Here is a 25,589-nt window from a genome sequence, read left to right as displayed (position 1 = left end):
GTGACCGTTGGCGACTGGATGGGGTGTGTCCAAATGTTAAACTTTATGCAAATTATGAGCTACTTTCGGGAGCGACTACCAATGAGAACGAAGCTAGGGAGTTCACATCATCTGACTCTCGTCAGTTACTGGAGTTGACGGTACTCATTTGTTTATTACAACCAGATTTATACACGCGTCACACGCCTCATGGAAAGAGACCAGCGACACACAGCGACAAAGTCGCTTACAATTAGGGATGCACGATATGTCGGCCGACAACTGCTTATTTTTAATATTATCGGTTATCGGTCTGATAGCAAAATTAGGCCGATAAATGAAAGCCGATAAATGATGGATTATTTTGGTTTGTTGAACCACTTCACTAGCTCATTGCTGGCCATATGGAGTTTTGATTGGTGCTTTTTGTGACATAGCACGAAGATGACACATGTTGCGGTCTTAAGAAGAGTATGCTAGTCTAGTGCAAAGACAAGATGTCCGCGGTCTGGGAGTTTTTCATTGTGAAAATAATATGAATATTTATCGGCCTATCTATATCGGTTATCGGCCCCCAAATATAAAGAGTTATCGGTTATCGGTATCTGCCAAAATTTCCATATCGCTGCATCCCTACTTACAATGTGAATCTACCTTAACCCTGCATCCAAAATCATGTACTCTGAGAGTAGGTCCTCAATTAGATGAATCACCTACTCATCGACCTTTAAAATAGCAGGTACTATAAAGTATGAATATGGATAGTATGAATGTATTTGGGCATACTACATCTGCCATGTTGATACATCACATGACATACGTCATCATAACAGCAATTTAACCAAAATTGACAGCTGTTTAATATATGTATTTGCATTTGAATAGTCCGAATAGTCCGAAAGCGGGTTAACGCTTTCAGACTATTTGAATAAAATGGGGGCTATCGGGATAGTAAAGTATCCATCAAATGAAGTAGTAGGTCATCCAGGTACTTTTCACCTGTTTTTCGAATACTATGACTTTGAACTTCTGCTTTTCGCGTACTTTATAGAATGGAAGTAGGCTGTTTCGGATGCAGCCAAAGATGAAAATAACATGAATATTTTCAGAAATGGCAATGGCAAAGATTGGAATCAGGCCAGATGTGAGGGTTTTCCAGATGACCTTCCCTCACAGCTGCTATGCCCTTGAGTCAGTGCCCTGGCTGTCATACCAAGGTCATTTCCCCTTTTGCCATCCTGCCCTGGGGTTGCATTTTTTGGCACCTGGTGTTGGTCGCTGAGTGTCTTGGTTTGAGCAAACCATTCATCCTGGCATCTGGGCAGCACATGGTTGTCCGCTTAGTGGACTCTGCTCTCTAAAGTGCTCTCATTAGTCCCAGAGAGCCTTGCCACTACACACACACACACAGACACACAGGGGAAGAGCGGCCTTTTGTTTTCTGTGTCCTACGCACACCCTACACCGAATCACCTCCTTTTCTCTCCTCTCGTCCAACTAAATCTCTTTTCCGGCTTGATTCTCGCTGAAAACCATATGGTGTGTGACATCATGGGGGCAGGAAGCCGAGCTAAAGGGAAGGATAGAGCAGAGGAGAGAGATCGTCGGACTGCCAGGTCTCCGCACGGTGATGTAAGCAGACAGGCATGCTGGGAGGCCCATTGAGGTTGGGGGGAGCAGGTTGGAAGTGCTTTGGGTTTTTTTAGATTTCACTCCCACCTGGATAATCAGGGAAGAGCGAGGTGGGGGCCCGTGGACTGTGTGTGAACTTTTTTCTTTGGGGACCTGTTCCTCTGTTGTAATATTGAATGTCTGCCCTCATTTACCAGTCTCATAGATTCACATTTTTACATTGTCCAATCTGATACTTGCGAAATGCGCTCCAAGGTATAATCAGGCTTGCACAACATCTCGGGCACCAATCATGAATAATCAGGAAGGCATTAGGTATAAATTCATTCCTAATGTGCTCCAATTTCTGCACTCGGAAATGTGTTGTTTCAACCCATGGTTGGGTCAAATATGGACTTTTTCGAGGTTCATTTAAGCAACCATGGGTTAAAACAACCCAGTACATTTTAAGGATAATAGTAAGGTCAGCAAAAATACAAAAAAATATAGCAAGTTTTGCAATTACCAAAATAAATTACACTGCCAGAAAGAAATGGTCAAAAATGTCTCTAGCTGTCACCAAGGCAGTACCCTTTCAAAAAGTACTAAAGAGTTCATATTAGTACCTCAGATGGTACCAAATGTATACATATCTGTACCTAAATGGTACACTCTGAAAACGCGTTAAAACAACACATTCTGTGTTAGTTTAAAGGGACACTCCACTTTTTTGAAAATATGCTCATTTTCCAGCTCCCCTAGAGTTAAACATTTGATTTTTAATGTTTTAGAATCCATTCAGCTGATCTCCGGGTCTGGCGGTACCACTTTTAGCATAGCTTAGCATAATCCATTGAATCTGATTAGACCATTAGCATCCTGCAAAAAATAACCAAAGAGTTTCAATATATTTTCTATTTAAAACTTGACTCTTCTGCGGTTACATCCTGTACTAGGAACAACGTAAAATCAAAAGTTGCAATTTTCTAGGCAGATATGGCTAGGAACTATACTCTCATTCTGGCGTAATAATCAAGGACTTTGCTGCCGTGGCATGGCTGTAGGGGGCGCAGTGATGTTGCGCAGCGGCTGAAATTGGTCCCCTGCTATTGAAAGATGCTAAGGGGACTGTTTTCGGTCGCTGCGTGGTGTCATTGGGCCTGCTGCAGCCATGATACAGCAGCAAATTACTTGATTATTACGCCGGAATGATTAAATATGGTGTTAAATGTGTTGTCCTTAAATAGACACATCTCCGTGTTGTTATTGGAAAACACATTTTATGTTGTTTTTTTACACATCTTGTGTTGTCCCTTTTATTTTTTTGAACACAAAATCACAAAATTCATTTTTTTGATCCTTTACCTACACATTACATTTTTTTACACTCTAGGCAAAGTTATGTGTATGATAGAACGTTTTTTTAACAGTCGTGGCCTAATGGTTAGAGAATCGTGTTTGTAACATGTGAGTTGCCAATTTGAGTCTCATTGCCAGCAAGTTGCGACCAAGGTGCGTGATCAAGGTACCTGTCCCCCAATGCTCCCTGTGCAATGTAGTGATAGCTGCCCACTGCTCCGGGTGTGTTCAGTACTCACTGGATGGGTTAAAGGCAGAGGTCAAATTATGGGTTGCCATATATTGGTCATCACTTTCACTTAACAGTTCAGAAGTTGTGAGTTAAATCCCAGGGAACACACATACAGATAAAATAGCTTGTAATGTGCTGTAAGTGTGCGTTCACACCGCCACCGGCGAGAGCATCAAAGTGGCCGGAATTCATTCATTTTCAATGGCGTGGTGTGTCATGTAAGGTGTGAGCGTCGAGGAGAGTTGAAATCAGCTCAACTTTATAGTAATGAGCTATGACGCGGTTTGGCGGCAACCAATCGGAAGACGGAAACCTCCGCTTGAGAGGATTCCAGAGAATGCATTCGAGCGTCCATTACACTTTTTCTATAGCGTTGTTGGCAGAGCTTTTATTGATGCTCTCGCCGGTGGCGGTGTGAATGCAGAGTAAGTCACTTTGTATGAAAGCATCTGCCAAATACATAAATGTAACAGCTCTGAAATAGTTCTATTCTGGTGTTTTGATGACTGCTGTTCTGTTTCTCTCTGGTCCAATTTAAATAAAAAGTCACGAACATTTTAGTGGTCATAGGTAAAATTATTTGCCTATGAAACTAATTTTAAGTATTTAAGCACAGGCCTTTCGACCGAGAACGTTTTTGAGATCACTAGAAACAGCGTTCGGGTTCGTCCAAACATATTGTATTTATTTCATGCTGTATAGCGGCTTTGATTTGTGTGGTACTGTAATGCACTGAGACCTTGGGCAGGAGTTCAGTCTTGATATCTGGTATATGCATTAACCGCGACCGAAACGCACTGCGGCCAACTATTTTCACTGAACTGCCTTAATGAGACAAAAGTGCACATTCTACAGCTGTTTGCATTGAACCATGAGATTTTCCATGTTTATATGCATTGACAGACAGAATCTTGGATCTCCTCTCTTCCTCCTCAGCAGACCCCAAGTCCATTTCCGCTAGCCTATTCCCTCACACTCCCTCGTGCTCCACCTAAACACGGTCCAACATCTCTGCTCGGGTTGTCTGCGTCTATCTCATCCCCTCTCTCACTAAAAAGTCACGATCTGAGCACCGGGCTTTTTTCCCCGTTCGCTCGCTGGGTGAACTCCACAGCTTTGTTGGGAGGTCCCGGTCTCCATACCACCCCCGTTTCAACCATCTCTCTATCAGCACAAATGCACATGTAACACACTCGCACACATGCACACGCACACTACCCCGCGCTCCTCTGATTAATGGCAGAGCTGGGGAGTGTGCCAGGCCGGCTCCTTGCTAAGTGAAGTGAGAGAGAGAGAGGACAGGAGAGGCTGGGCTGCTGCAGCTGTGGTTTGGAGTTTGTCTCTCAGCCCCTGATCTGCCCCTCTCTCCATCTCCTCACTGGCTCCTTCGGGGACACACGCATTGGCCAGGCCCCAGGAACCAGGGAGTCAAGACAAGGGTAAGGGGAACAAGATGGGGAAAGAGACAGATAGAGATAAAGTGGGTGAATAGGAAGAGATTTCATTTTACCAAGAAATTCCTGCATTAAAACTTAACACTAATTTAAGATCAATTCATTTGTTATTCATGTGATACACAGTAGCTCTGAAAAAAGTTTTTATCACTATTAAAAATGCCAAGTTTCATTTTTTGTTACATACACATCCATATATAGTTTGACATGCTTGGTGCAACAGTTTACAATAGCAATTATAGACGGTTTCATCAGACGCACGTGATACACGTCTGGATCCGAACTTCCGGTTTCGTTTTTTTAATGGTCTGACTAGTTGCTAAACTGAACTCTTGAACAAATGGCTCGTCGAAAATAACAAATGTTTTGGTTTCCTATGTAATCTATGTGTTGTTTTTTTGCTTGTTATATAAATAAACTACGTTTAAAGAACTTTGTTGTTATTTATTCTTAGCGGAGTTTACCGGAAGTTACGTGCGGACCGCGACAGCCGCTTGTTTATGTTGTTACTGCTGAAACGGCCTATAAAGATAAAGTATAATTCTTTTTCATTTTGTCATCATTTACTCATCCTCATGTTGTTCTAAACCTGTATGAATTTCTTTTTTCTGATGAACACAAAAGGAGATATTTTGAGAAAAGATGGTAAACACACAGCAGATAGTGACCATTGACTTCCATAGTAGGAAAAAAATATTTTGAAAGTATTGTGATAAATAATGAAGAAAATATTTTGATAAATGATCGTAAGCACACAGTTGACGGTACGCATTAAATGCCATCATTTTTTTCCTACTATGGAAGTCTATGGTCACTATCTGCGGTGTGTTTACCATCATTTCTCAAAATATTTTCTTTTGTGTTCATCAGAAAAAAGAAATTCATACAGATTTAAGACAACATAAGGGTGAGTAAATAATGACAGAATTTTAATTTTAAAGTGAACTATCCCTTTAAGTTTCCAAATACATTTTTGTGACCATTGTATACGTTCTGTGTCACCTTTACAATGTAAAAGTACTGATAAGTGTTGATATAATAGTAAAAAAACAACAAATAATACACAAATAATAGAGGGCATCTTAATATCTAGTAAGAAATGCGAACAAATTACATAGCAGAAAACGAGTTGTAAAATAGTTACCTAGATTAACTAAAAAGTCTAAGTTCGTTTCCACTTAAAGGTGCAGTGTGTAAATTTTAGTGGCATCTAGTGGTGAGGTTAAAAATTGCAACCACCGGCTCAGTCCACTTCTCACCCCTCGCTTTTGAAATGCATAGAGAAGCTACGGTAGCCGCCACCGGACAAACATGTCATCATCGGAGATAACTTAGTAAAAAAGTTTGTTTGTCCGTTAAGGGCTTCTAACATGGTGGCACAAAATGGCGACTTCCATGTAAGGGGACCTTCAGTGTATGTAGATAAAAATGGATCATTCTAATAAAAACAACGGTTTATTATGAAACATTTTTAAACATCCCTGTTAATATAGTTTTGTATATTATTTTGAATGTCTATCAAGAGATGTTCCTAAAAAATTACACACTGCACCTTTAAATATGTAATTGGTTCAAACCCTTACACATGCATGAATCGATAATGATTTCATTTTGCATTTTTTATTACCATCTTCAAATGCTTAACTAGTCGACAGATGACATATTTGGAGTTGTCGCCCCGATGCATCTGAAAGGATCTGCATGTGCTTGGTAAGTGTGCGTCAATGTTCTGTACCCTACTGGCGTCCCGGGCAGGCGGCCCTCTGCGTGTGTCTATCTTGCGGTGTTTTACGGGCTGTGCGCTGCGGTGCGCTGACCTTCCTCTCACCCTGGTGCCACCCAGCCAGTGTAGGACTCAGGCACCATTGGCCCCTGCCAAAATCCCACAGCGCCACATCTGCTATCCATAAACGCCAGCCACTCTTGCTCTCCTTCTCACACCCCTCCGTCCCCCCTTCTCCTCTCAAACATATTTGCTTATTCTTGTTTTCCCAACTGAGCGACACTTAAATTATACTCCTGCACAATCTCTGTTCTACATTCAATTTAAACACACAGCGGTTCAACTCTTATCTCTTCCTCCTCTGCAATCCATCTTTTTTATACTCTCTCTCTCTCTTCCCTTCCAATGGAAAAGTCTCCCATTATGTCCTCAGTGGGATCCAGCTGTGTGTGGTGGCAGTGAATTGGGAACCACAGGACATTCCTGGTCCATGCAAACCCAAAGCAACCAGGGTTAACTCTTGACTGTGGTCAAAACCAATTACGAGAGCCGTCCGTGTATTTTGCCTCTCGCTATCGCAAACATTTCGCTTTTGAGACTTAAAGTCAATTCTTTGAGCTTTGAGTAAAGGAAAGCTCCACGTTCGCATTCAACGCAATGTGTTTCTTAACACTGAGGACAATCTCCAGTGTGGGAGGATTAGATTTCCTCTCTAGATCATGAACATTTGGCCAGGCATACCACACCCCATTCAGCTTTAAACAAGATGTGTTTAACACATTCCCGCTCAATGCCCCGGGTGCACTATGGCTAAAAAATGAACGAGAAAATAAATCGAGTGCCTCGACTTAACTGTCCAGAGCTCCGAGTGCACCCCTAGGCAATAAAGAAGTATTACCCTTGCTTGATTGTTTTATCATTATTTGACTTTTTCCACTCTAATCAAATTCGCAGCGCGGGATAAAAATGTACATACTGAACTCTTGATACCCTGTTTCTTGGATCATGTTTTGTTTTTTTGAGCCCAAAGCTTCACCTTCTCTTTTCCCAGACATATTGGCATGCGTCTGTGGTGTGGTCCCAACAGAACCTGGGGATGAATCATGTAGCTGCAAGTATGCAAGAGTACCGTTTTATGATAAATATTACAATTCATAAATCATTGTTTCTCAGAAGACCAAGTGGACGGGAGAGAGAGAGAGGCGAGAACTGTAAAGTATTCGGGAATCCGACGGGAAAACAAGAAAGGGTCACAAGTGTAAATGGTGGTGAAAAGGGGGCTTCAAGTCAGGATCCACCAGGGAAAGGGAGTGGTTGGAAGTGTCACTCATAATAGCGTAAATCATGGCGTCTACGTATTTGCTTACGAGCAATAATCATCCTTACCCGTTGCCAACGATGGCAGCCAGCGGACAGTGAGAATTGTAAAAAGTGTTGTTGTCGGGAGGACATAGTTGAGGGAGATAATATTGCAGTGTGAGGTTTGGTTCAAGTTAAATGATTTTTAAATGACAGTTTTTACGGTGAGGATTTGGACGTTGGTTTTCCACGCCGTCTCCCTCATAAAACAAAAAGAGACAAACTTACTGGGAGCTTAGGCAGGAATTCAGTTCGGCTTACATAATATCTCTTCTGCTAAATAGAAACTTCACAACAAGGCATAACGCTGAGGGCCTGAATGAGTTTTGTGGCAACAAACAAAACCGATTTGTCTGAGAAATGGCATGAACGGTCATTGTCAACCTGAGGCGACCAAGATCGCTATGTTGTCACTGATTTAAATTAGCTCAGACTTGAGAGATTGCTTTAAAAGGACATTTACTATTGGATGCAGAACTCTGTACACTGTGGAAGATAATAAGCACTTTCACTTCAACACATGTTTGCCATCTAGTGGTGATTAAGGTTATTTAAGTGTTTTTTAAAACAAGCACAAGGTTTATATGTAGAGATTGATATTTAATAGTCCATGAAAGTACATACAGAGTTATCGGTATCTGAGTATTGTGTGACAGCAGTAGTAAAATTGACTTCAGTTCATTTTCTGTATCTACTCCATGTCAATATCATGATATACCGGCTGGTCTCTCTTGACCCAGGGCAGAGGTGCGGGCACATACGGGTCATAGGTCCAATGAGGATACACCCTTTTATACAAATTCATCAGTACTGTGTCCTGAGAACGTAGCTGGTTGTCAAATACACACTTCATGTGACCGTGAGTACCTAATGCACAAACAAAAATTTGCATTCAATCTGCTACATGATATTACTTTTTTATTAACTTATGTATAGCAACAAGTATAGCAAAATTTACTTTAACTTAAAAAAAAAAAAATCCAGATAATTTCCTCACCACCACGTCATCCAAAATGTTGATGTCTTTCTTTGTTCAGTCGAGAAGAAATTATGTTTTTTGAGGAAAATATTCCAGGATTTTCTCATTTTAATAGACTTCAATGGACCCCAACACTTTACAGTTTTAATGCAGTTTAAAATTGCAGTTTCAAAGGACTCTAAACAATCCCAAAGGAGGCATAAGGGTCTTATTTAGCAAAATGATTGTCATTTTTGACAAGAAAAATAAAAAATATGCACTTTTAAACCACAACTTCTCGTCTATCTCCGGTCCTGTGCCACGCCAGCGCGACATCACGTTATACGTCATCACGTCAAGAGGTCACGGATGACTAGGGATGGGAATCGAGAACCCTAGTGAATCGATTCCTTTGAACCGTTGCATGCCTGCTTAACGATTCCGCTTAACGGTTCCGCTCGTTGCAAATGTGTCATGACGTCACACACGCGCTGTGTTGGTTTGGTTCAGAACGCAGCAAACATTGCATCGAGGCAGAACGATACAAAGTTTGGTTATATTTAGTGGTGGGCAGAGCTGGGCTTCGTGAAACACTGAAACAGTTGAATCAATAACTTATATTTCACGCGAAAATACGACAATACGGTCGCGTTGCAGGAGGTTGCAGGACTGTCACGTGTTTAATACACTATTACACAACAACACCAGCGAGTCAAACACCAGCGGAGCTAACGGGACGCCATCTGTTATTAATGCAGAAGGTAATGTGTTAATGTTAATGTGAGCGCCATTTCATTATGTAAACTTTTTCTATACGGATAATCTCCGTTGCCATTGTCCATCAAATTGATGACGGCCAGAGTCTGGCTGGCTCACACACTGGCTCAGAGGCTACAGAAAGTATCTCTCGTGCACCTCTAGCTACTCTGTTTACAGAGGTAGGGAGGAATAAAATGACGGAGGCGAGGATAAACAAATTTCACTGAGCAGCAGAGGCGGACATTACTTAAGTATTTTTACTTAAAAGTACATTTTCAAGTATTTGTATTTTATCAGTTTTTTATTTTTTTGAAAACATACATTCTAAAGCATATTATCATAATTTAAAGCTTTTGGTTTATATTTAATATTTAAGTACATTAAAAATCTAGTAATGTTTTTTACTTAAGTAAAAAGTACTTTTGTACTTTTACTCAAGAAAAGTAAAAGTACACAATTGTTATGTAATTATGTATTAAAGTAATTTTTTCCCCAAGACAAACAATCTGATAAAGCACAGATGCTTGGAAAATGAAACTAAAATACTCAAGTAGTGTCCATCTATGCCGAGCAGTGACTACGTTTGTTGTAAAGGGTTTGCATCCGTTTGCCACATTAGATGCCTCTGCATTTCGGTAGGTTAATTTGCTGTATTTTGTCCAGCATCATGTCTTTTCAAAAGAAAATAACAAATGCATGCATGACCAAAAGTTGCATGTTTTATGTCCAGGGTTTCTGCAGGTTTCACCAAGTCTAATTTAAGACTTTTTAAGACCTTTTTAAGAACATAATGAATTAAATTTAAGACCTATATCACGACAATGAAGTCCAATTTTATAGTCCAATGTGAATGCATCCATTTGTTTTTTAGAACCTTTTATCTTTATTAACAAAAAACAGTATTTTCTAGGGGTGTGACAAGACACTTGTTCCGCAAGATGAAACGAGACTGGTTCACAAGAATAAGATCAGACAAGATTTTTACACTTGGCTGATATTACAAGTTTTTCACCTAAAAAGTCATACGAAGTTTTAAGAAATCCCCAATGATAAAATATATGAGGAAAAATAGCATTATAATTAACTAAAATCACATAATTTTAAAATGTTTTAACCAATCTAAGGATTTCACTAACAATTATTTTGGTAAGAATGATGATCAAGTAATCTGATATTTTTTGGTAATAAAAATAGAGCTAAATGGGCCAAAGCATTTACGATGACAATAGTGATGAGACAATAATAATTGGTTCAAATAATGTATAATGTGCATAAAATAAGCACATGGTTTTATGTAACAACAATGGTAAAATATTAGGTGTGGTTACCCAGATTAAACCTGGACTAGGTCTTATTTATATTAGGACATTTAAGGAGTTTTTTTTTTTAAATATAACTTACAAAATACATTACTGGTGTGCATCTTGAGACAAAACATTGGCATTGAAATATTTTATGGCAAAAATAGAAATAATTAAATTGATGAGACCAGGAGTAAGGGAAAGAGTAGAGTAGTAGATCCACCCTCCGGAGCAGAGGGGGCGCTAATGCACCTATAAGCTAGATGCCAACCGCCATTAAAAGAAAAAAAAGAAGACAGGCTTCGTTCGTTTTTTGACTTGGCAGTGGAGCCAAACGTTTATCGGATGTCTGATGGAGCAGAAGCCGTGGTGCTTAAAACTGCTGATGCAGATGTTTAGCATGCTGTGGTGCTCTTTAGGGCTACTGCTGTAAGCACAACAGAACGGAGAAATGCCGGATGTTTTTAACAGGTTTCTGCAGCGGCTTTATGTTTCTTACATTGCATGTGTGACACTAAAGCTTTGATGCCCATTGTTCTGAGTTTTAAAACTTTCTTGCAAAATAAACAACGGACCCCGTACGCCAGGGCCGGAGTGGGGCCACTTTTCAGCCCGGGAGTTTCAGGCCCAAGACCGGCCCACTTTTTCCATAGTGTTATTCCAAATTAGCACTTTTTTCAAATTGGATAAATAAAGCAACAGTTCAGCTCTTACTATAGTTTTTATTATTATCATGGTTCAACAAATAAGGTAAAAGTTAAATAATATTTCACTTAAGATAAGAAGTTAACAAAAATATTCCTCTACACTCTGGGTTATTTTTGACCCATAATGGGTAAATATTGGACAGAACAAATGCTGGGTTAAAAATAACCTAATGTTGGGTTGTTGTTATGCAACCATGGATTATAATAACCCAACAGTTGGGTTAAAACAACCCAGCATTGGGTCAATTTTAACCCAGCAGCGTGTTCTGTCCAATATTTACCCATTATGGGTCAAAAATAACCCAGCCCTTTTTAGAGTCTATTCCACAAGGAAAGATTGATAAATTATTAGCATTGCTAATGCTATGAGGCCTATGATTAATCAGGTGCAAATAGAAATATAAAACCCAGTCCTAATTTACTGTAAAAAGAAAACAATTTGACAAAAATATTGAATCCAATATTGGGTAAATATATAGCATAAAAAGTGATTTATACGCTTTTTTTAGGCTGCTCATTTTTGACTGGGAACACAAAAGGTGTTAACTTATATGGTTCTGAACACAACCTGAGGGTTAAATAACTTTAATTCATATTGTTTACTCATTGCCTCCTCGTTTTTAGCGGGGAACTGTCTTATCTGCTGCTCAGAAACTGCTTGCATAATATTTGCAAAGTCTATGAATCGCATGTATACACTAAAGGCTGATATTTTAACAAAAAAAATGTTGGCTTGTAAATAGTTTGAAAACGGTATTAGCCGAATAATTACGTTGCTAATGCTAACCATTACTAGGCTTATTTCTCTTTAAGTTACCTGTTGTCACTTTTGTTTGTCCTCTTGAAAATAAATCTGTAAGTTTGGCACATTTGGCAGCATCCTCCTACAATGGCTTTTTTCTTCAACCTGTTTTTTTACGCCCTCCTCCTCTCAGACGCGTTTTGTTACGGTAGCGCCGGCCCGGCCCAGCCTACCGGAGAAAAGTTTTGGAATAGACGTGCTATGGACCGAACCAACTCTATGGGAGGGGAGGGGAAAACTCCTTCACATGGTACAACCCATGCAGAGGCTGCGCGCTGCAATGTCAATGCGAAACGTGTGAAGTGTCATTAAAGAGAAGACAGACTCACTAACGTGACAAATGTAAAAAAAAACAAAAACTCGACCGGCCCAAAAGTGAAGCGGCCCACCGGGAATCCTCCCGGTTCTCCCGATTACCCACTCCGGGCCTGCCGTACGCTAACTTGTCTTTACCACGGAGCAAAATCAGGGTTAAGTAACCAGTTTTCATTAAATGTGCACTTCCCCATAGCTAAAACTCACACTTTTCTCCATTTGCTTATACCCGGGTCCACGCACTTTAGCGAACTCCCCGCAAACTTGTGCTTTAGTAGATTCCACCTATTCAGTTTTTCCTGACACATGAGATGAACATGTATAAAACAGTTACAATCTTCTTGGGGTTGTTGGTTGGACAACACTTTAAGACCTTTGATACCCGGATTTAAGACATTTTAATGCTTATTAAGGCCTTATTTTCATACTACGGAATTTAAGACGTTTTAAGACTTTTTAAGGATCCGCGGACACCCTGTATGTCAGTCTAGTTCTGTTTAATTAATTCCTAGTCCTATCACATATTTACTGGTTGAGAAACACTGCCCTAGGCTATAGGTCCCTGGACTTTAATTTAAGTAGCTGCTCACCTACTTTTAAATTTGTTTTGAGGTTGCTACACATAATGTGTGTATACTCTGTTCTGTGTCTTCTGAACAGATATTAGAGCGAGTTAATACAAACATACAACTTTGTACTTATTCCCTCACCCAATGAGAATCGATAAGGAATCGGATCGATAAGCAACATTGATAATGGAATTGGAATCGTTAAATTCTTATCAATTCCCATCCCTACGGATGACGTATCGAAACTACGCCCCAGTGTTTACAAGTGTGGAGAAAGAGGACCATTCCGACATTGTTGTATGTTGAATGATACTAATGTATGTCTTTGTGTCAGTTTATTGTTTAAAATGGTCTGCAAATGTGCGTTTCATATATGTAACACGTGACCTTTCCACGGCATTACGCAATTGACCTTTCGCCGGCCCCTCCCCCAAAACGGCCATTGTCCAATCTCACACAGCACAGCAACCGTTACTATGCGAGCACCTCCGACAAACATTCACGCCCGCAGCGTTTGTGAGCGGTGCATACAATGGATAAAACAGTGTGGACTGCCCCATTCAATGGATAAAACATTGTGGACTGCCCCATTCAGTTAAATGTGTTGAACATTTACGAAGCATAAATACGTCTGCACAAAGGTAAGGCTTACAGCTAACTAGTTACAGTGTGGTCTAGATCTACTAACTAGGGGCAAGAACACAAATTGGACCAAAGTTATGATTACCATGAATATAATTGCCAGAATGTTAACCTACTCTCTATGCTAAATTTAATGAGTTATTTTGCCAACATTAGTTAACATGTTAGCTAACGCTAGCAACGTTAGCTGCTGTTGTGTTGGGACTTTAAGCTCCCCAACTTTATTTTTCGTCAGTTTACGACAAAGTCGAACATAGCCCCCTTAACAATCAACTTTAAATAATTTGTTTTATCTTACCCCTGAGTTTCCCAATCCCGTAAATGCTGTGCAATTTTATTATATTATAAGTTTTATTTATTATATTATCTGTTCTGCAACTTTTAAGACAAAACAATTTCCTATTTGTGAAATCTATCACCATAAATAAAACATTATGATTCTCAAAACGGCTATCCTCAAAACAACAGACAGAGAAATGTTAGTTAGCTTTGAATGGCTTTGAAACACATGTAGGTTTAGCTAGCCAACATACCCTTGTATTTTAACAAAATAGCTACTCGCAATAGACATTAATAGACAATACCATATGAAAGATAACTTACTCGGCAGTGCAAGAGCATGACTGGTCCACAAGGCTGTGCTGATGGCATTTGAGTTACAGGTCATGTGGTTTCTCATTTCTTGCGTGAGACCGGTAAGCATTAGCCTCGATAGTAGTCGTGTCTCCTTCATTGCATATTTTTATTTTTTGAATATATACCTCCACTGCATACTGTAACCCCTTTTGCCTCGATCTGGAGGAAATCGCGGCGGTATTGCGCCAAAAAATATCACTCACACGCACGGGTATATCGCTTTCCGCCATGGCAATCTGGCGCGCTGGTCATTTGTTTGTCGGAAGTAGCAACAGTAACTAAGGGGGGCGGGGCTCGGCGAAAGGCTAATTACGTGAGGTCGCGCTGGCTCGTCACAGGACCGGAGGAAGATGAGAAGTTGTGGTTTAAAAATGTATATTTTTTATTTTTCTTGACAAAAATGATAATCGTATCGCTAGATAAGACCCTTATGCCTCGTTTGGGATCGTTTAGAGTCATTTGAAACTCAGTTGAAATTGCAATTTTAAACTGCATTAAAACTGTTACATGTTGGGGTCCATTAAAGTCCATTAAAATGAGAAAAATCCTGGAATGTTTTCCTCAAAAAACATAATTTCTTCTCGACTGAAGAAAGAAAAAAATCAAGACAAAGATTGGCATCGTGAAACAATCGTCACAAATCATGATTTCTTTATCAGTGGTGTTATGTCGTACAGTGAGAGAGGTTGAAAAATACGTTTTCCCGGTCTTGCGACCAAAGATAGCCTACGATTGTTTTCTGGCAGTGTCAGAAAATCAGCATGATCAATGCACAGTGTGTCTGCTGCGTACCGGTATTTGTTTACCAGTTGCGCATGCTGATGACGTAGCGCTAATGTGAGTCGCAGTCTACAATTTAATAGGTGTCATCATCGTACAGTCTACATGCTTGTCGTTCCCAACTTTAAATGCGCCACGTTGCACAGTGTAATAAGGTAATGATCTTATAGGATGGCAAAAATCGTGCAATGTATCTCGGGCTTGACACAGCCAATATTTAAAATAACAAGGTTATATTTTCACAAAATGGCAATGTTCATTACATTACGTGGCATGATTTTATGTAAAAACTGATAATTTAGCTGGGTTTTCACTGACTGGTCACATTTATGAAGTGTCACGACTGAAGCGAATCATTCCAACTCTTCATATTTAAAAAAAAAAAAACAAGTTCATTAAATACTCTTCCATGCTTACCTAATGCTTCCTTGATGTGTCCTCTTCGTCCCCATTTCGTACGTAGCTCTACTGGTTTAAACCACAGAATATCATCTGCAAAGAGAAATGTTTTAATGTTAGACCTCAACAGAATGGTTCTTTTAAAATCCTACCCAAACCTGCACATATATGGAGTAAAAATAATGCACACCTCTATTGAAGAACATGTAACGGACCACGGCAGACCGGCGGTTAATTTTGAATGGATGACCACTCAAGACGATTCTCTTTAACACCACCCGCCTAGGATCACAGCTCAACAGACTGCCTGTGGCTACCAGGTCCTGCATTCCTACAGTAGTGGTACAACAAACCACCTCTCAATACATGCTGCAAAGCTATAGGATGTGCTTTTATTTTCGTAATGAATAGGGCTTGTTTGCTGTTTCTCCCTTACCATTGTCTCTCTGTTTGAAGACCAGGACACCAGCTGTGGGGAAGGTGATGGGGGCATAGACAGACATGACTGTGGGGGCATCAGGACGTAGGAAACGCTCCAACTTGTGTTTATCACCTGAGAAAATAAGAAATCCAAATGCATTATTATTAATGGTCTTGCGTTAAATTGGACATATATTTAAAGGAAAACGCCACCGTTTTTCAATATTTTACTATGTTCTTACCTCAACTAATTAATACATACCTATGATTTTTAATGCATACAAAGTGATAGTTCATCCAAAAATGAAAATAATGTCATTAATGACTCACCCTCATGTTGTTCCAAACTCGTAAGACCTCCGTTCATCATTGGAACATCATCGGAACTAAATATAAGATGTTTTATATTTAGTTCGAGAGCTTTTGACCCTTCATTAAAAAAATCTATGTACGGTTTACTGTCCATGTCCAGAAAGGTAATAAAAACATCATCAAAGTAGTCCATGTGACATCAGTGGGTCAGTTAGAATGTGTTGAAGCATCGAAAATGCATTTTGGTCCAGGAATAACAAGTATTACGATTTTATTCAGCGTTGTCTTCTCTTCTGCGTCTGTTGTGAAGCGCATGCGCAAGACTAAAGTCACGAGACTGCAGTGAGACGGATGACGTGTTATCCTCAGACATGTTTGCAAAAAAATTTTTAAGCGTGCTTCTCCCTCAGACTGTAAACAAAGCCCGGGCGCACAAAAAAAAAAACAGTTAGCTGGAGCGCACCAGATAACACGTCAGCCACATGGTACGTCATCCGCATATGTCATCACAACAGACGCAGAAGAGAAGACAATGCTGAATGAAGTGGTAATGGTTGTTATTTTTGGATCAAAATGTATTTTCAATTCTTCAACACATTCTAACTGACCCACTGATGTCACATGGACTACTTTGATGATGTTTTTATTACCTTTCTGAACATGGACAGTATACCGTTCGTAGATTTTCAATGAAGGGTCAACAAGCTCTCGGACTAAATCTAAAACATCTTAAACTGTGTTCAGAAGATGAACGAGTTTGGAACGCAATAAGGAAGAGTCATTAATGACATTATTTTCATTTTTGGGTCAACTATCCCTTTAATCTTTGTACAGCACGTCGTGAATGTGTTAGCATTTAGCCTAGCCCCGTTCATTCCTTAGGATCCAAACAGGGATGAATTTAGAAGCCACCAAACACTTCCATGTTTTCCCTATTTAAAGACTGGTACATGAGCAGTTACACGAGTAAGTATGGTGGCACAAAGTAAAACGTGGAAATTTTTTAAGTGGATAAAAATAAGAACTATATTGTACGGTGGAAGAGCACTTAGTTTGAAGCACTTTGACCTCGGGCGCAGAATGCGAACACATTCATGAAGCGCTTTACAAAGATTAAGTGCACCCAATAAAAAAAGATAGGTATGTATTAATGTGTCTAAGTTGAGGTAAGAACATAGTAAAATATTGAAAACAGTGGGGTTTTCCTTTAAGTAATATTTTAGGAATGAAAAACATCAATAAATTTAAGGTAAGATAAACACATGCATCATTCATTCTTGTCATATGAGCAATCCTGTTGGCAACATTTCTGCAAAAAAAGCAATTTGCATTACAATAAAAGGAATCCTTCACGATTCCCAAAATTGGCAAAAATCATACAGCATAGACTTCATTTAACATCATCTGAGGTGTATGGTGAAAGCTCATACTAGAAGTGTGCTGTGAGAAGATAGCTGAAGCTCTGAAACGTCTGAATCCGCACTGAAACACCAGTTCCTCTTTAGACTTGATGGGTTCTGTATTGCTCGGGTGCTGCCTCACCAACATGTGCATCACTGACATCTGCAGAGAAACCGGCGATATTGACATCTTAACAAGCAGCTTATCTCCAATTTATTCCAATTGAAAAATTTAACTTAACTTAAAGGCAGGGTGCATGATTACTGAGAGCCAAGTTGACATTTGAAATCACCTAAACAAACACACCCCTACCCCAATAGAATCTGGAAACAATTAGGTTAGTAGACATGCCGCTTACTGCTGATTGGCCACAAGTGTGTTTTGGCACTCGGCCCAACTCCCTTTTCCAAAGTGTTTTTCAAAAATCATGCACCCCGCCTTTAATATAGCACATATGGCATTTATATCTATTCATTTATCTAGCAGTTACTACAATACTACAAATTAAATCACAATGATGCGCTCTGAACAAGTACCTTCTGCTCATGTGGCAGCAGAGACACGAGCACTAAAGGTTTGCCAGCCTGGAAGCTCTCCATTACTGAGGGAGGAACATCCACGATATGCAGAGTAACATACCAGCCCACCTGCATGAATTAAGGGGTAAACATGAAACGAAAATGCCCGGGTTCCTTTTTTGAGGTAAATTGTAAAATAAAATGTTTTGGGACACAACTAACCATTGCGCCTTCCTCATCACTGGCAGCCTCTGCCAGCATTCTGCGACGCATGCGCTCAAAGTTCTGGAACTGGAAGATGCGCGAGTAGTTGGGGGGAAGGTTCTCCAGGGGATCCCATGGGGAGGACCGAAAACTCTTTAGACCTCTGTACCTCTGGAATCTTAACATATAGAACACACATTGACTCGCATCATACTTGATTAAGAAGAACTGTATCTGATATTTTATGGTACTATCCCGGCTCTCACCGTGTCTTGGCCGGTACATCAAGGGGCGTGTCCACTTCATCTGGGAACATCTCATTGGCACGTGCCTCTCGATATCTCCTCAGCCCCTCTCCCTCCTCTGCCTCATCCATACATTCGTCATACTTCTGATCGGCTCCAGTACGTCCGGTAGAACTGATCTCCTCCTCCTCTTCTTCTTCCTCGTCGTCGTCATCATCCCCAGAAGCGCATTCAGAGCCAGCATCCTTAGGGAGGAAGAGAACCATATAAAAACATTTCTCTAGACATACATCCACGTAGTGTCTAGCAAACCCAAGCAAAACACTCGATTTCTTTGAAGTCTGCTAAATAGACGCAGCACTTCAAGGAAGATGGGAAAGGGACAAGACATGCTGCTGGGGTGCATTAGCCCCCCGCCGGGTCAACCTGCAGAACAATCGCAGGTGCAGTAATAAAAATAATCTCCGTAATCATCTGTAGTACCACTTCCCCCATTGTTAACATCTCGCATTGAAAACTCTCCTTTGGTGCTCACCAAGACATCAAACGCATGCTAATTGTGATTAAAGAAAATAAATTGACCAGAACTTCCATACATGTCATGTTTCCCCTTGTCCTTTCAAGCCCAGCTGGTATAAATAAATGGCCGCCCCCTCCGCGAGTCTCGACGGGAAGTTCTGTCCAAAGAGCAGGAAGACAGAAGGCTTCTCTCGGGACTCCCTCTCCAAACACTATTGTTGCGTCGAGATGACTGGCACTGAGGCCAAGCAGCAGACATTGAGAAAACAAACAGTGCCGCGCCACCATGTGGAGCACAAACCGACAGTCACGTATGCTCTGTTCCGCCCGCTCCGTGCCCACCCCCATCTTTATGATCAAGCCATCTTTCTGACTTTATTTAGCACCTTAATCAACAAGATAATGCTTCTGAAGTGCATATAGGAGGATGTACACTGCTTTTGCCAAGCTCACTCCTGATTGGTCAGTTCTGCTGCCAAACTGAGGGGTTGTCGTATTTACAATGATTTAAAACATCCTTGATTCCTAATGGAGATTATGTGTGTAATAACATTTGTATTACACCTTTGTTATGCTAAAAAAACTTTCCAGGGTCATATTTGTTTACAATATCCTTGTAATTTATTTTGGCGCAGAGCCCTTAATAGTTTCCTGTTCATACACATGTGGTAGATGAGGGTTTTTTCTCTCGCTTCAGGAAATGCTTCATCAACAACTTGCTCAAAAATGTATGCATGTGAAATCCAGGCTAAAGTCTCAATCTAATTCTGAGATAAAGAGCATCAAAGTTTGATTTAAATCACTGATTTTACTTTCATTTCTAACCTTACACAGTCAATATTAAATATATCAAGATTATATTTTTACAAAATGTTCTTTATATTATGCAAGATGATTTTTTGTAGAAAACAGTAATTACTTTAGCTGGGATTTCACATACTGGGTCACAAATTTGCAAAGCTCACCTGAGATTCGTTATCCATTTCATCTTCCATCATCCCATCATCATCATCACAACTGTCCACGTCATCATCATCCTCCTCCTCCTCATTCTTCTCCCCTTCGTCAATGATCCACATGGCCTGGTAGTCAGATGTTCCCTTTGGTACTTTCATCACATTCTTGTTCTTTCTGGCCTCTAAACATGCAGAAAAGTGATCAAGCTTGTACAACAAACTTTCCACTACGGCTCCAAAGCATATCGAAAAATTACCATTATCCTGATGTATACAGTATGTGCGATATACATATCGCCGAGAGTTGCGATAACTTGCATTTCTTTTACTTGTCTATCATTCGTGTGTTGCATGCTTAGATTGTCCAAATTAGACCAATCAGAAGGGGCCTTACTAAATACCCGCCAACTCGATCTTATACTATTGGCTAGATCACAGGCGCAAAGGTGAACCTAGCAGCTCAAATCAGAGAGCGGAAAATAAATTTGGCAAGAGTAGAGATGAGCGAGGAAAACTAAAACAAACACTTGGACCTAATAAGAAGCCTAAATTAAATTGAATTACATCAGAATAATTTTAATATGATAATTACATATCTAAATAGCTAATTAAAATAGCATATCTATAGAGAAATTGTACACTGCAAGAAAATATCGATTAGATGTGTCAACAATAATCGATTCGGCAATGCATCGCAATGCGCGCATGCACGATTCAACATCGATGCAGCAAAGTGCCATAATCGATTATGTCACTGTTTATTTTCTGGCCTTGAGTGGACAATAAAGTTGTGAAGTTTTAATTACTTCCGGGGGCATAACAACAACAATCAAGATAGCTGAGGCGGAGAGCGATGGGGTGATTCTCACGAAACCATTGAAACACCACGGCACTAATGATTTTAGCTTTAAAATGTGTAATATAGTAACATTAAAAAGCATCAGAATTAACACAATACTGTGTTCTACCTTGCACAATGTGTGATTTCAACATAAGAATTTATAATTGTAAATTTTATCTCATTTTCTGCTGAAATTCTCATTACCGCAATGTGTCCGGCTGTGTTTGAACATGCGTTATGTTGTAATTTAATCAAATTAACACAAAAATATTAAGAAAAAAAATAAATGGATGTTTTGCTAGACTACTTTAGATCAGTGGTTCTTAACGTTATTCCTGGAGGCCCACTGCCCTGCACATTTTGTATGTCTCTTATCTGACAGACTCAGTTCAGTTCATGGAGATCTCTTCTAATGAGCTGATGATTTGAATCAGGTGTGTTAAATAAGGGAGACATACAAAATGTGCAGGGCAGTGGGCCTCCAGGAATAACGTTAAGAACCACTGCTTTAGATGACAGAAAAAATATTTACTGAATATGTATAATAATAATGAAGAAAAATTAGGAAAATTATGTGTCCATGCCTGATGTTCTCATCCTCCGCAACACTTTTTGAATACAGTTTAAGCACACATACAGAATTTTAATAAAGTTTGATTTTGAGTGACCAAGCACATGGACCAGTTACTTCAAGATGGCTACCAGGTAAGATCATTTTTTTACAGTTAATTTGAAATATTGTCTTGTCAGAATGTTTACACGACATTTTGATTATCATTACCGCAACAGATGCTTATTAAATGTTAATTTAATTAATAGAAGCATAATACTTTGATATGAAGTGCATGTGCAGAATCTCCAAATTATGTTCTTTCAGGTTTGTCATGTCATTTTGAAAATATGTCAGTGTTGATGTTTTCTGACTGTTGCGGTAATGAGATTTTTTAGGACTACTTTTTTAAATTATGTTACAAAAAGTGTTAAATGTTAAGTAAAAGTTTTTAAATTAATGTTCCCATTTACTCCAGACTTTGTTTTTCAATGTCTGGTGGGAAAAAAAGTAAATTTAAGCAATTTTTACATTTTCATGCTTGACATTTTTAAAACCAAGTTTTCGTGAGAATCACCCACTTCCACTATTAAAAAACAAAACTCATGGTACAACGGTACCTTCAGCCTCCTCCAGCTCTGCCTCTGTAGGCCACGTCTGCTCCCCATCCATGGGGTCTACCTCTGCCTCCGCCTGCAGGCTCTCCCTCTCCTCGGGGTCAGCTTTCATTAACACCCGAACGCCATGATCACCATTCATATCTCCATCAGCACCATCCTGCAGGACAAAAATGGATGACGAAGTAAGCAACCTGTATCTCTCACTTTAACACCATAATATTGTGACCTAAACAACATAAGAGTGATTTTTTAACCACTACACTGACATTTGAAACTTGAAATTTTTAAACAGGCAGGACAGTTGTGTGGGGATCTGGGAAAAATGATACTGCATTTACATTTATGCATTTGTCAGATGCTTTAACAAAAAGCAATTCACAGTGCATTCAGTCTATACATTTCATCAGTATGTTTTATTCCTAGGATCAAACCCATAATTGTGTGTGTTGCTAGTAGTGAAGTAAAGCAAATATACCTGTAACTAGGGTAGTTTTTAACGTGGAATGTAATAACTATTTGTGGCAATTTCTTATATTCAATAAAGAACAATGCAGCCACCTTACCATCATCTCTACCTCTCCTCCTCGTCCTGGCTTCGCTTGCCTGGGTGCTGCTGTTAAGGGCAGAGGGTCTGAGGGAGCATCAATCTGACTGAGCTGAAAGTCTCCATGGCCTGCGATGTGCACCAGCCTGTTGACTTTTAAAGGAGCGCCCCGAACATATCCTGACACACACAGGGTCCCTAACCCCGTGGCCCCATTCTGGCTGGTATTAGAGATGTACGTTGCACTCTGAACCAACAGGTGCGAGCGACGAGAGCGAAATGCCAGGCGCCTCTGTTTTTGTGCGGACAGATGCCTCACCAACAGCAACGCATCCTGCTCGGTGTCAATGGGAAAGAGACGTGCATCTTGGAAACGAGACTCCACCAAACGGGAGAGAGCTCGGCGGGATTCAGTTCGTTTCTTTACCGCCAGATCAGCTATTCCTTGACACACCAGTGCTGAATGGAAAAAACAGAAGAAATTTAACAGTACTCTAAAATAGTAAATTCTGATATTTAATCACAAAATGGGATGATTAACCTATGACTTCCTACGAAGCAGTGCTACTTTCATGTCACTCTGTGCCCTTTTCTTAATTAAAATAAATACAATTGCATAATTAAGTTATTTTTTTAACTAACAAATAATTTACTTACTAACCTTATGTTCAATAATTTGGTAGGAAGTCATGTAAACAGGTGATGCGGGGTCAAATGGTTATAAGTCACTTTAAAGGTGCAATGTGTAAATTTTAGCGGCATCTAGTGGTGAGGTTTTGAAATGCAACCAACGGCTCAGTCCACTGCTCACCCCGGACAAACATGTCATCATCAGGAGACAACTAAGTAAAAAAAAGTCTTCTGTAGATACATGGCGGCCCAAAATGGCGACTTCCATGTAAGGGGACCCTATGTGTATGTAGATATAAACATCTCATTCTAAGGTAATAAACACATAACAGTTCATTATGAAAAGTCTTTATACACCCCTGATAATATAGTTTTGTATATTATTTTGCATTTCTGTCAAAAGATCCTTCTAAAAATTACACACTGCACCTTTAAGTTGTTTTTATCTGTATAGCTCTTTTCACATTAAGTATAATTATTCAGCCTCAGTTTGACCATACATTCGTCCTTATCTACTTCGATAAAGTAAAAGAGATGGAGATAGCTTTCTGATCGGTAGTGTCTCACCGTGACTTGGCAACCCCTGGGAGAAGAGACAGGAGAGGCAGTATTCTCCATAACTATCCCAGCCTTCATTCGAGTCCAACACAAACACCAAACTATCAGCAATCTTTGCCACATCAAGGACTGAATGCAGGTCAGCTGAAATGACAGATAACATGAGAGACAACTCTTAAAACAACATGGGCAATCTTAAAATGTTCAGTTATGGTCTTAAAAACAATCCATGTGAACTTATGGAATAAAATTCGTATCGATATGAATACTTTATTATAATTCATACTCATGTCTGGCCTGTAAAATGTGAATCTCTGTTTAAAACGGGGAAGCACAAGACCAAAACTATCCACGGCCCCACTGACGCCTTGATCTTCGTGCACTACCCCATCAACTTCTGCTTTTAATATTTTTGTCACAGCTCCAGCGTCCACTCCTGAGTGAAGAGCAATGACTGCCACCAGATGAGGAGGGCCATCCCTGCTACCCAGCTTCCGTTTCTCTGTCAACACCTGTTCACGTCAACAACACAAAGGCATTAGTGTTATTCTCACTTATGAGCGGTGTTTCTCAACCATTAAGGGGGTCAACAAATTGACTACAAATAATATTGTGGACTGATGTGTAGGACTACAATAGGCTGATTTACCGAGTCTTTTTTGTTACGACGCAGCTGATTGGCTTTGTTCCTCCGATCCATTTTCCTCAGCTCTCTTCTCTGTTTCTTGGTGATGGCCATGACAGCAACTTTACCTAATTTGATTGACATGAAACGTTTTTATGGTAATGTTTGTGGTACATTGCTATACAAATCAAATACTCTTGACAACGCTAAACGTTTATGTGTTAAATCACATTTACAGTGTTTTCATGCACTGTTGCCTCTTGGGATCTTTAACACGTGTTCATTCGGACAGGCTGCGGACACGCGACTGCTCAATCTCCTATAAATTTCACCATGACCGGACATACCTTTGTTCTCCCGCCCGATCTCGCCTTTAGTTCGGTGTTTGCCATGTTTATGTAGTTTGTTTTTCTGTTTATAACTCCCAGGTCTGTGGGCTTGCTGCTGATCGCCTCCCGCAGCCATCTTCTGTCACGCCGCACATGTAAACTTTAGTGACGTCATATTCGCGCGCCTGCCTGTCCATGCTTCAGAATCGCAAGCGTGCTGCTGCCACCTACCGTTGCTCTGGAGCAATCTACTGTATTTGGATTGAAAAATCCATGATCAAAGTGTTACTTTATATTGTGGCATTATTTTATAAAAACATTATCCACCCCCACAGTATGTTTATGCAGTGTCCATGTACCATTAAAAAAATAACCATGGTGTTACTACAGTTAAAGCAAGAAAAAAACATGGTTACTGTAGTAAAAAAAACATGGTTTTGCTATCAATACACCAAAAAAACATGGTCACTACACTTTTAACACCCAAAAAAAAACATGGTTAATTTTCATAAGGGTAGCTCAATTGGTAGAGCATTGCATTAGCCAAAGTGCAAAAGGTTGTGGATTTAATACCCAAAAAACACATACTGATGAAAAATCTATAGTTTGAATGCAATGAAAATTTATATTTTAAAATGCAGTTTTGTGTGATTTTTTTTTTTTAAATGTACATGTACAAACAACAAGGCACCAAAGTTCAATGTAAAACCTTCACATTACCTTGTAGGGAAC

General features: G+C 39.8%; 1 protein-coding gene across 1 annotated transcript; it reads right to left on the bottom strand.

Annotated features, from left to right (window-relative positions):
* Positions 1 to 8,159: 8,159 nt before the first annotated feature.
* tsr1 (TSR1 ribosome maturation factor) lies at positions 8,160 to 25,032 on the bottom strand. The gene is made up of 15 exons (XM_055196625.2): positions 24,876 to 25,032; positions 24,553 to 24,656; positions 24,190 to 24,415; positions 23,913 to 24,047; positions 22,735 to 23,174; positions 22,172 to 22,328; positions 20,170 to 20,342; positions 18,707 to 18,930; positions 18,459 to 18,618; positions 18,255 to 18,365; positions 17,748 to 17,880; positions 16,022 to 16,138; positions 15,776 to 15,916; positions 15,604 to 15,678; positions 8,160 to 8,584 (listed from the first exon to the last, which is right to left on the bottom strand). Exons 1-15 carry the CDS (start codon positions 24,991 to 24,993, stop codon positions 8,409 to 8,411), a joined length of 2,490 nt encoding a protein of 829 aa, XP_055052600.2. The 5' UTR covers positions 24,994 to 25,032; the 3' UTR covers positions 8,160 to 8,408.
* Between the last annotated feature and the right edge of the window lie 557 nt (positions 25,033 to 25,589).

The sequence above is a fragment of the Misgurnus anguillicaudatus genome, chromosome 24 (genome assembly GCF_027580225.2).
Source record: "Misgurnus anguillicaudatus chromosome 24, ASM2758022v2, whole genome shotgun sequence".
In the NCBI taxonomy this organism is placed as follows: Eukaryota; Metazoa; Chordata; class Actinopteri; order Cypriniformes; family Cobitidae; genus Misgurnus; species Misgurnus anguillicaudatus.
The sequence above is the reverse complement of the archived record's forward strand: the minus strand, read 5'-3'. Positions and strand labels throughout refer to the sequence as shown.

Bases quoted from the DNA above. Each gene is read 5' to 3' on its own strand.
- tsr1 (XM_055196625.2), bottom strand. From the start codon at position 24,993: ATGGCTGCGGGAGGCGATCAGCAGCAAGCCCACAGACCTGGGAGTTAT. The intron at 22,329-22,734 runs GTAAGGTGGCTG...TTTGTCCTGCAG, and splicing joins GAGGAGAGGTAGAGATGATG to GATGGTGCTGATGGAGATAT. The intron at 16,139-17,747 runs GTATGAGCTTTC...TTATTTTCTCAG, and splicing joins CTTCTCACAGCACACTTCTA to GTGATAAACACAAGTTGGAG.